The sequence below is a fragment of the Procambarus clarkii genome, chromosome 52 (assembly GCF_040958095.1).
Source record: "Procambarus clarkii isolate CNS0578487 chromosome 52, FALCON_Pclarkii_2.0, whole genome shotgun sequence".
NCBI classification, from domain to species: Eukaryota; Metazoa; Arthropoda; class Malacostraca; order Decapoda; family Cambaridae; genus Procambarus; species Procambarus clarkii.
Window position 1 is genome coordinate 28,682,832 of NC_091201.1, and position 11,688 is coordinate 28,694,519.

The following is an 11,688-nucleotide window of genomic DNA, read 5'->3' on the forward strand; positions in this document are numbered from 1 at the left end:
GTACTGATAAAGTTATGTACTGTTAGGAATTACACAAAATGTTAGCCTAACCCAACCTGTCCTAGGCAGAATGTATACAATCTTATTATCCCTGGGAAAGGTTTGGTTTGGTTGTTGCCTTTTTCATGGGCCCTCTACAAAATAGTGCAAAATGTGCACTGCTTTTGAGGGCAACAGTCCATATTTTGTACATTTCATCCATAGTTGCAGTCATTTTTGGAGGACATGTTGAATTTAAACTTTTTCATCTATAAATGCAAGCCAAATTGAAGTTAACATACTTGGTTAGGTTTTTTTTTTTTTTTTTTTTTTTGTCACTGTTAGACTATAAATAATTTCCCCATTATGTACAGTAGACCATACTAAAAATTTAATCTCGCTGCCCTAATTTTTTCATCATTACCGGAAACAAAGTTTTATGTCAATTTTCCATCCATAAATTTAATTTTCTGTGAAAATTAAGCAAAGATGTAGCATCCCAATGCTCATTGGAGTGCAAACAGCACACATCAGCTGCAATAAAGGGAGAGGAGATTAGCTAAAAACTCATCCATCATCATCATCATCATCAACAACAACAAAAAAGTATGATTTGGGGCCCCATGCCCTCCCAGGCCCCACAGAGCAAGGCAGGCATTTAGGGATGTTCTGTTTTCTTTGCATAAACTCTTGTGCTTTTAACAGCATTCTTCTGACTTGTATATGTTGAACATTTTATGTATTTATATTCTTGTATGCGTAATAAGTGATAGTCATTGCCATTCTTAACATATTGACTATGTACGATTTCCTCAGGTACGTTTTGCACCCTTGACATCTGTATTCGTCGCTTAGAGGATGTTGGGACAATTGAGGTAAAAGGAACTGTGGAAAAGATAAGATCCCAACGAGCATACTCAATTCAGATGCCCGATCAGTATGTCTTTTGTCATTTAGCACTGTTGGAGTATGCCCTCCATAATGGAAAACTAGTAGAGGTTGATCTCACAGGTTTTGAAGATGATGGGTCTGAATCTGATTGAATTCTATTAATTAAAACTTGTGAATGATAGTGCATTCTAAACTCTTTGTCTGAAGACAAAAATATTCAATGTGGCAGATTGCATTGTGACAATAACTGTGTAGTTATGTTGAAAATAACATAACTTTTGTGTGGCATTTTTGAAATGACAATAAAAATTGTCTACACTGTTTAGCAAGTGAACATTAAAATACTGAAAATGCTCTGGGCACTCAGTTTTGACTAAGAAAACTGCCTATAAAAACTTGAGGCAAAGTCCTCATATAGCCATTAGGTGCTGCCGAGTGCTTTTGTGTGAGTGATCTTTATTGTGAAACATATTTGAGTCTGATAAGTGACCAATGCACAGAAAATGGAAAAATTATATTTTTCATAAGCCTTCTCTTTTCTTTGGGAATAGTGCACATATCAGTTAAGAACTGTGTAAACATGTATGGTTCAAGGTTTCACACTGAAATCCAAAGCACATTGTTATATTTTGGCAAGTGTCTACAGTGTATACATAATACTTAAAAGATTTGACCTGAAACACACTACACATTGGCCTTTAAAAGATATTGAAAAATAAATATTAAGGGACTCAACAATTATTACCATTCCAGTAGAGGTGTCGGTGTGTGTATCTGGCCAGAGTAAGCTGTAGGAGGGCAGAGTGCATGTCAAGTGTGCTGCACTGAGGTACAAAATAGTGTTGGTGTCAGTCATAATGAAATTTGTAGCTCATTTCCAAAATTAAAATAAAGTGGAGCTTATGAGAAAAGTACATATACAAGAAGTCTACATTTTGTATAATAATGGAACCACTCCATGTATTTAAATGTGATAAGGTCAACATTTGGGTTTAAAATGTAAGTTTTTTTTTTTACACTGATTCATTCATTAAGTTTATTTGTATAAGGAAAGGAGAGAAGGTAAGTAGGCATAAATGCAGTGAAATTTGTATTTGTTATACATGAGTAAAACCACTTGCATTATTGCAGGTATTTAAATCTATTGGAGGATCGATGAGTTATTAAGTACACAAGGTAAAATAACACAAATATCAACATTTCTTAATCTCTAAATTGTCAGGTGAACATGTGTGTAAACTAGATAACAATCCATTTTGTTTTGTTATTTTTTCAACATTTCTCGTACCCTATTTTTCTTTTAAAACATTCCTAACAGTATTTCATATTTTTTTTATCTAAATGCTATAGTCTGCCTGGGTTAGAAACAAATGTTGATTGGTGCTGATTTTTTTTTTGTCAACAAATTATTTCTGTATTAATCTTTTGATTGTAGACTAAACAAATTTTCAAAAGTAGAAACCTTAGTACAGTGGGGCCTCGATTTACAATGGTAATCCGTTCCCAGAGACGCATCGTAAGCGAAATATCATGTCGAAGTGATTTTTCCCATAAGAAATAAAGGGAATTGGATTAACCCGTTCCACACCCGCAAAAATATTAACTTAAAAATACATTTTATACCGAATACAATTTTTTTTTCTCTTGACTATGTTTAGTACATATGTTTACCTTACCTTTATGGAGGACTCTTGATGTGTATGGAAGATAGTGAGGAGGGGGAAAGAGGTGGCGAGGTGTTACTATTTGGAAGGGGAGTCCCCCCTTTCATTATAACATCAGGCAATGATGACTTCTCTGGGTGTACACACACTCCTACGTTTTGCCTGCTACTAGGACCTGGTTGTGATTCATTGCTCGTCTCACTAAAAACCTTTCCATAGATTTTTGTTTTTCCATACGTTTTAGTCTGTAGTGAGGCATCACAGTGTCATTAAAAGGTTAAGGCAACGGCCTACTGCACCGTGATTTGGGTGAATCGTTTCAGCAAAAGTTTGCAATTCTTCCCATGCTGCACACATTTTCTTAATTAATGAGGATGGGACATTCTGTACTGTCTCCTCCTTCCCTGAAGAAATTTCCTTAGCTCTCTCTTGTTGCTGCTCCTTGTGAAGTTCTTCGGTGGTCAGTTCTTCGCTGTGTTCCTCCACCAGCTCGTAACACACAACACTCTGAACACTATGAATGCCACTTGTTTTTCTAAATTTCTCAAACCATCCCCTGCTCTTAAACTCTCACATTTGCATCACTTGTTCCAGGGGTTTTCTTTAAAAGGTCTTCGTGCAATTTCCTTGCTTTTTCACAAATGATGGCCTCTGAAACTCGTATCACCCGCTAACTCCTTGCTGTGTTTCCAAATTAATAATAACTGTTCAACATCCTCAAGTGTTTGTGTTCTGTTTCGTGATTATTGATACGCCTTTTGCCACTTTAGCACTCGTAATGTCCTTTTTCCTTAGCAAGTATGGTGGATATCATTGACTGAGATTTGTTGTACTGCCTAACTAGTTCAGCAACCCGCACACCATCTTCATATTTACGAATGATCTCTTGTTTTTGCTCTATGGTCATCCTTACATGGGTTTTCATATGTTGAACCTTACCACGAACTTTCTTGGGACCCATGGCATGATATATAACAAACAGTTTTATGTTCAAAAAGCAAAAAATCATCACAAAAACTAAATTTCTTATAGGCGTGATCGTCACTAAGCAGCCAGCTCTAGTAAACTGAGGCAGGTTGGCCCGCGTGACCGGGAACCACGTGCTCGGTAGGCCCAAATGTGTACCAACAAATATCGTTTAGTCAACGACACTATCGTAAGTCATCGCATTTTTCGATCAAATTTACATCGTAACTCAAAATTATTGTAAGTCGAGGTGCCACTGTATTCATATTAATAAGAGCAAAATAGGATTTTCATTAAATGATATCTGAAATTTCAAGTTGAGTATTCTCATACATGGAGGCAGAATAGTGCACGTGACAATAAATATGGCATGAGACACAATCAAGTAAACTACACGAGCTAATGAAGCCTTGTGGTGTATGCACTTGCCTATAACTTTTAACTTTATTTATTTATATAAATATATAGTAAACATTACAAAGATTAAAATCTTAATTCATGTAAACAAAATAATTTTTTTCATTAGACTTGCTGTAACTTAAAAAAAAATCTCATGTTCTCCAGTTTTTAATATTCACATGAAATAATCATTAGGTATAATCACGACTAGAGGAATTGTTAGTATATATAAGCTACACAATAGTGTTCTGCCAGCCCCAGCCAAGATAAACATTAAACAAAGGAATATCTTATTATACGTGTTGACACTTTTTTTTATATATATATATAACCATTAGCAGTATGCCTGAAAATTCAATAGTTTGATCATTCTCTGTCTCCAATTATGTATTTATCAAGAGTGCTAAGCCAGGATTGCTTTATAGCACTAGTCCATTTGTTAAATTACACATTTTAAAGCAATTCGACTGACAGTTACTTTGGTATACTACCAGTAACCATTTGTAAATTTATACCTATTACACAGTTCACTAGTCATTGCAAACTGGTAAAATATATAATAGTTTATATAGAATGCAATACAAATCACTAAAAATTCCTACACCAGTTGCATTAAATAAAAAGATTACATACTACCGTGTCCGTAATGTCAAATCATGTTCAAGAACATATTTTTATATGGTTGAGCACTATTTTGTAAGAAATCTATTTTATTCCATGAAAACTTAATTTACGTGTTTTTCCCTCCATTGCACACTAATGGTAAAAAGTTATTAATAGTTTTATAATATACAATATAGGTTTGTATCCAGAATTGTATGGGAAAAGGGGGTGGGGGGTAGGGGGGGGGGGAGATTGTCACTGGTACAGTATCTTGTTTGAGCACTTATCATAAGTATAAAACTCACAAGACATGTTAGGGAAGAGGTTGAGTGCACTAACCTCTCCTCTATACCATAAATATGGTAGATACCATACTATTAGATTAAAAAAAAGTTACAGCAACAGGCAGAGGAATTTTTATTGCAAGTTGGGCTTCGTAATCTCTATCAACATGTATACCTCATTGCTGAAAGGAATATGTTTTAACACTGTGTAAATAGTTATATATTGAAAAATATTACATGGTCATACATTGTTTGTGCTTGCTATCTTTGAAATCGAGAACTATAAGTATCCTATTTATAAACAAAAATTAATATTCTCTCCTTTAAAGAATGGCACTATTAACTAATGCTTAAATTTGTCTTTTAAAGTTAAAAATATTTTTATTCCATTATACAGGGCTGCAGGGTCCACTGTTTACTACTAAGATATTGTTCACACTGCTTTAAAGATTTCACAATTCCTTAAGTTTTCTCTTTGCTACATTGCCTTCCCGGCTTGGTGCCTTCTTTTGATAATTACATTACATTAGTTTTCTGTTCAAATAGTCATGTTCCCTATTCAGAAGAGGGTGGTGCATTTGTAATCTACATTACAAATTATATTATTGACATCTTCATAGCTTGAGGAGCTGCATAAGCAGCCCATCCTCCTAAGGTTTCCCAATGTCAAGAAACTGTTGTACTAAAGTACTCCTATCCTAACCTACCAGAGGCCCCAAAACAGAAAACAGGACAGTATGTCAATTTTGTGAGCTGCTACCATTTTCTAGTACAGGGTACAATAATTTTTGGCCTTGGGTAAAGTATACGTCGATATGCGATGTTCTATTAGAAGGATGGGTTGATATAAGATATAAGAAAATAAGCAAATATATTGATGTGATAATCACTTATGAAACAAGTTGCCACTTGCATAAAGAGTAAGAATGTGTGACCAGTACAAAAATATAAACATGTTACTGAAGTGCCTGTCAGTGGACGTGCACAAAGACAAGTATCTGGGAGTTTTATTGTAATAAAAATACTTCAGCTTAATCTCCTTCCAGCTCAGGGTGTATTCCCCAGTTTACTTTTTCTTGATATTTTTCTATAATAGCAGTTAAGTTTTGCCATCCCTCAACAAAGCTTTTTCTACATACAGGATTAAGAATTGAACTTGAAAGTGTGGATGAATATCATTTTTAGTTCATTGTGAATTTTTTTTTATTACTTAACATTAGAGCACATGTGACTTGTCCTGTATGGGAAATGTTATACTGTACATGTTCATTTGCAATTCAAGAAATTGTAAGGTTGAGATCATTTATATCTGGTGAAAAGTTAAGCCCATTTTTTATATTTTTATATATAAATAAAATAATACAATATATTTTATTTTGAATTTTCCATGCTACTGATTTGGTGTTTAAATTGGTAAAATCTTGAATGCTCGTGTTAGTTGATTTCGTTGAAAATAGTCATGACATTGGAGTTGTTTTGAAGCATGAAGTAAAACATATTCACCGTTGAAAACTTTATTAACCAAAACTATGGTGATCAACATTTCTACTCTTCAGGGCATGACTTGACAGTTTTAATTTGAGTACAGAATGTACTTCAAAATGAACAGTGTGGGGGGCATAATGTGCAAATGTAAATTGTGTAAATTAGAACTGATACAAATATAGTTGATGTTTGTAAGCCATTATTGTTAATAGTGTAAATACTTTAAAACATACCATAAAAATCTTCTATACACCAAGGGATCAGCTGTAAGTTTGACTTTTTTAAGTATTTGGGTATTTGTTGTTCCTGGGTATTTATGTCATGTATATGACTTATAATACTAATGATACTAGTTGTAATAAAACCTGGACCTGGAGGTGCCACTGTATATAATGTTATGGTAAAGGCAACTGAAAATATTGGCAGATAGCATCCCCCAGGAATATGCTGTCATTGTTCTCAAATTTAAGCATTTATCTTTTTGTATTTTTCTTTAAGATCAAGTATTGTTTGATGGTAGTAGTTAATGTTAATGTCAAGAGTATTTTAATGTTCTTTTCTGTGCTTTCATGAACTTCAAATGCTCTTATTGAACATTTTTGGGAGCAAAACTGAGCATACCAATAAAATCAAATTCTTTACGTAGCATGCCGAAGGTATGAGTCCAAAAGTTATTTAATAATGTCTTGCTAAATGTTTTTCTTATTTTGAATTAGACAATAGTAATGAATTTATACTAAACCAAAATGTTCATTGACCATGGGGATTGACAAGAAAAAAAATAATTGTCGCACAACCGACTCGGGATAATGAGTGTTAAGAGTGTCTGACTTGGCACATCACCAAAGATGTAACTTTTTTATAATACTTTTGTACATACTAGTCAAATGTCTTAATAAAGTCTTCTTTCTAATTATAGCTTCACTTACCTTCATTAAAGTTTCTTTACAGTATTTGCATCACTTTGGATTACCTTGGCACACATTATTTCTTGTAATTTTCATCTACACACATGCAACATCCTCTAGTCCGATCAGTTTGGTTCCAATCTCGATTGGATATGTAGTCATGATCAGACACTTGGTTGAATCTTTCCAGTCACGTAAGTTATTTTATGTACAAAGATTACATCGCTACACTACTGAAACACTCGATAGACTTTAAACAAAACACGACAAAACTTTGTATTGATAAGTAATACCTATTATGGGTGCTCACCAAAGGTTCAGATATTTCTTCACAGATGATTTTTGAATGATGCATGGCAAGTATGATTGTGGTAATTGAAGGGGAAAAAGTAAGTTATGTTGGGTAGCAAGAATTTAGCAAACATTTTCCTTGGCTAATTTATCTTCATGAGAATATTATCTTGCACAAAGAAATCACATTAATTTTGAAGATAAATTCAGATAAAAAAAAAAAAAAAGCCAAAAACTGAGAAAAGATGTACAGGTTTGTAAGTGCTTGCGTAACTGCTTCGTGAATCTGGCCCCAGGGCTGCATGTGCTTAGGGCAGCTTTCCCAGAGCTTCCTGTGAGTACTGCCTTTGCGTGTCAGGGTTATCTTCACTGGTGTTCATGACACCATTTCCGTAGGTTTTTTTTGCTGTTTGGCATTTGCCCCGCCCTTGGGGCCAGCTGGGGTTTTGTGGCCCTTGGGTAGGAAGTAGTACTGTACTATTGCTGGTTGGCGTGTCGGGCAGCTTACCTATGCAGCGGCCAGTTCCCGTTTCCTCTGGGGACATTGTACTTTTGTGGGGGTTTTCCTTTCCATTTGTTTTGTGTGCCTGGTGTAGCTAGAGGACCACTTCAAATATTCTAGTGGTCCTCCGCTAGGCCCCTATGATTGTACATGTCGCAGGGGTTTCAGTGTTGTGATCTCCGTCCTTGTCAGCTTTGGGTCTAACCGGTTAGCAACACCTTGCCCGGGCTTCCCGTAGCAGTCAGCCTACTGGCCCTGGAAAACCCTGTCAGGGCTCGGTGGAGCTATGGATGTGTCTTCAGAGTTCCAGCTCGTCTCGTGCGAGTTTGAAGGTTGCTGTGTGCCCTTGTTTCAGGGTGACAGTCACCGCTTTTGCCTCCGTCATGCTGCCTGTTGGGTCACCGACACCTTTGCCCCAGTCTTGCATGTCGTGTTCTCTACATGTTCTCCAATTAGCCTTTCTATTGACATTGATATACGGGTACAGGCGGCATCCGTGCTGCTTACCAGGTTAAGGTTGCTGCATCCCACTAGATTGGTTGCCCACCCGGATGTCCCAATGCTGCCCCATTTTGGTTAGGTGTTGTTCGTCCTTCTTCCCCCCCCCCCCCCACCCGTTCCCGGCTCCTCAACGTCTGGGGTTTCGGGATCAGGGTGGGGTTTAGTTGATGAGACTCGGGCAGCTTTGGAGGCTGCCCTATTTGGGTTGGGGACGGAGGCTTTCATGCCTCCTGCTCCTCCTGAGGAGGAAAGGTGGAGTTTTTTGCTTCCATCAGTAGTTTTATCCTCCTGTTGCCATTCCTCGTTTTTTTTTTCTTCTTTTTTTTCGGGTGTCCTTCCCTGATTTCTAATCCTCTGGGAATGCTTGGGTGTTTTTTTCCTGGTTTTGTGTTTTCTGTCTGGGTTTTGGGACCGGTGTCCCTGGCTGCTTGCTCCCACGCCTTTCGTCCCTTGTTTTTCGGTTCATTTATGGCCGTTTAAAGGGGTTGGGGGGAGTTCAGTCTGGTTAATGTGTTTTTCCCTTCCTTTCTGTGGTGCAGTTTCTGCCAGCAAATGTGGTGGTTTGGGCTCCCCCTCCCCTTCACCCAGGTGAGTTCCGGGTTCATTTGGGCTCTTCTGTTTCATTCTGGAGGTTTTCTTCCTCTTGGATCCCGTTTGGGGGTTCTGGAGGCCCTTGATTACCTCCTGTGCAACCCGGATTTTCCTCTTCTGGGGTTCTTGGGTCTTCCTGGCTTGCAGACTGCATTTCTTGGGTCTTGGCACATGTTTTGTGGTTGTGTCGGGGCTTCAGCTTCTGTTTGTCGAGGTGGGCCTTTGGTGCAGCTTGTGTGCTGGTCCCTCCTCCAATGCCTTGTTCGTCTGGCCGGCGTGCTACTTGCTCTGGTTGCAAGCCGGCTTCTTGCTTTTCTTTTATTTTTCTTATTTTATTTACAAATATTTTTTTTTCGTGGAGACAAAAAGGGTGGGAGCACAGATAGGGGGGAAGAGGCTCACTCTGTTTGCTCATGCCTGGTCCCACAATTCATGGGCGTTCAGGTCGTGTCCTCCGACCTGTGGTGGAGTTGGGTGGCGGCGGCTCTTCCTTCAAGGGTTCTGGGGCTGATGGGGCAAGCTTCATCCCCACCCACTCCGTCTTGAAGTCTGTACTTGGGTGTGGTCGACATGACCCCGTTCTTCAGGTGGGTTTCCCGTCTGTTCCAGTGCCGAAATGGGACCGTGCGGATCTGCGGTTCATTCTGGACTTATCCATCTGAACCCCTGGATTCCTTGCCCCCCTTTCAGATGACTGCCCTGTCTCAGGTGCAGCTTCTGTTGGAGCTGGGTGCCTGGATGGGGGTCCCTGGACCTCGGGGGCGCATATTGGCGCATTACCATTCAACCGGGGTTCAGGGATGATCGAGTTCGTTGTGGGGGCGTCTTGCTTATCGCTTTTGTTGCCTTCCTTATGGCTTGAATCTGGCACCTCGTATGTTCACGCGTCTTACCCAGGTCGTGGTGACCCGTCTAGTACTGCTACGGTTCAGGTTCTGGTCTACCACGACAACTGGTTGGTGTGGACTCCCAGCCGGTCTGCTCATCTGCTCACCAGGGGGTGTGGTTCTTTCCCAGCTTGCCGGGTTCAAGTTCCTGGTGCACTGGAGGAAGTCCCCTCTGGTTCCGTCCCAGGTTCGGACCTGGCTGGGTCTTGTGTAGGACTCTCGGACTGTTTTCTTCTCTTGCTACGGAGTTGTTGCTGCTGCTGCAGTCCCACCTTCGGGTTCCGGGGTCACTCGGCAGTTGCTCGAGCAGTTGTGTGGGAGTCTGAACTTCGCCGTGCTGGTTTACCCACCGGGTCAGGTCTGGCTTCGGTGTCTGTTCTGGTTCCTTCGGAGTCCTCCCTTCCACCTCTCTTTCGCGATCACTGGATTTGGCCTCCGGGAACCTTGCGTCAGTTGCTGCGTTGCCAGCTTGCTCTTCAGGTTTTTCGGGGTTCAGTGCCTTGGCGCCTACCCGAACCCCTTGCTCGATGTGTTCACGGATGAGTCGGCTGGGGTTTTGTAACTAGTGCTCGCCAGGCTGTTCAGGGACGGTAGGGTCCATCCTTCTATCAGGCTCGCAGCACAGTACGGGAGTTCTCATTGGTTTGGCTGTCGCTTCAGAGAATTCGCGTCGCTCGGTGGTCGACGATCTGGGTTCACTTGGACTGTTCTCTTTGGTCCTTGCCTCTTTGGGGCTGGTGTGGACACTTCGAGTGACTCGTCTGCTAGATTCTCAGGGTTTGGCTCTCCAGGCAGTTCATGTCCAACATCCTAGACAGCCTGTCCTGATTCATTCCCCTGTCCATGGAATGGACAGTCGACGCAGACTCTTTCAGTTGACTCTAGGCACCCGTACGTCTGGCAGAGGTGGACCTCTTCGCGTCAGCGTGGTCTCGGCATCTCCTGATTTATGTGGCGCCGTTCCCCGACTGTGAGGGTTGTATGACACATTAACCTTACATGATGGTAAGATAATATGTATGGCATTTCCTCCTAAGGTAGGCGATAAGTCACAATAACGTGGCTGAAGTATGTTGACCAGACCACACACTATTAGGCGAATGGACGACGACGTTTCGGTCTGTCCTGGACCATTCACAAGTCAATTGGGACTGACTCACAATCGACTTTTGAGAATGGTCCAGGATGGACCGAAACGTCGTCGTCCCTTCACCTTCTAATGAGTGGTCTGGTCAACATTTCCTCCTAATACAACCTCTCTCATCCAGCCTATGGATCAGGGAGTTATCTGTGCCACGAAGAGGTTGTACACTAAAAAGATGCTTAGCAAAGTTTTGGTTGTTTTGCCTCTCGAGGAAAATGTAAAACTTGGCATGGATAACAGGGCTAAAAGAACCCTTGAGAATTTGAAGAACTATTCTATTAAGGAAGCAATCTATAACTGGGCCAAAGGTGTGGAGTGAAGTAAAGGAATTGACTTTGAAGAATTCCTGGAAAAAAACTCGTGTACAGTCAACAATGAGGAGGATGAAGAAATAAATTTTGGAGGATTTACAGATGAAATCCATGGAATGTTCAGAAATGCTGGCGAAAATTTAGACAGACAGGATGTGGTCGATTGTCTTGAAAAAAGATGACAATGACCCAGGATATGATGTGATGAGCGAAGAAGTGATTCTCCACTCTGTTGCTGGTGAGGTGGTTGAAGAGGCAGAGGATGAGAGAACCAACACCTCA

The 11,688-nt window shown here is 40.0% G+C and overlaps 1 protein-coding gene across 15 annotated transcripts in view; it reads left to right on the plus strand.

Moving 5' to 3' along the window:
- The window catches only part of Ptpmeg2 (Protein tyrosine phosphatase Meg2), a 178,080-nt gene extending 170,896 nt beyond the window's left edge, over positions 1–7,184 (plus strand). For all 15 annotated transcript variants that reach the window (XM_045750786.2, XM_045750791.2, XM_045750788.2 and 12 more), the window contains one exon: positions 796–7,184. In XM_045750786.2, coding sequence (XP_045606742.2) covers positions 796–1,022 — 227 coding nt within the window. In that variant the 3' untranslated portion in view covers positions 1,023–7,184. The remainder of the gene's footprint in view (positions 1–795) is intronic.
- Positions 7,185–11,688: the final 4,504 nt, after the last annotated feature.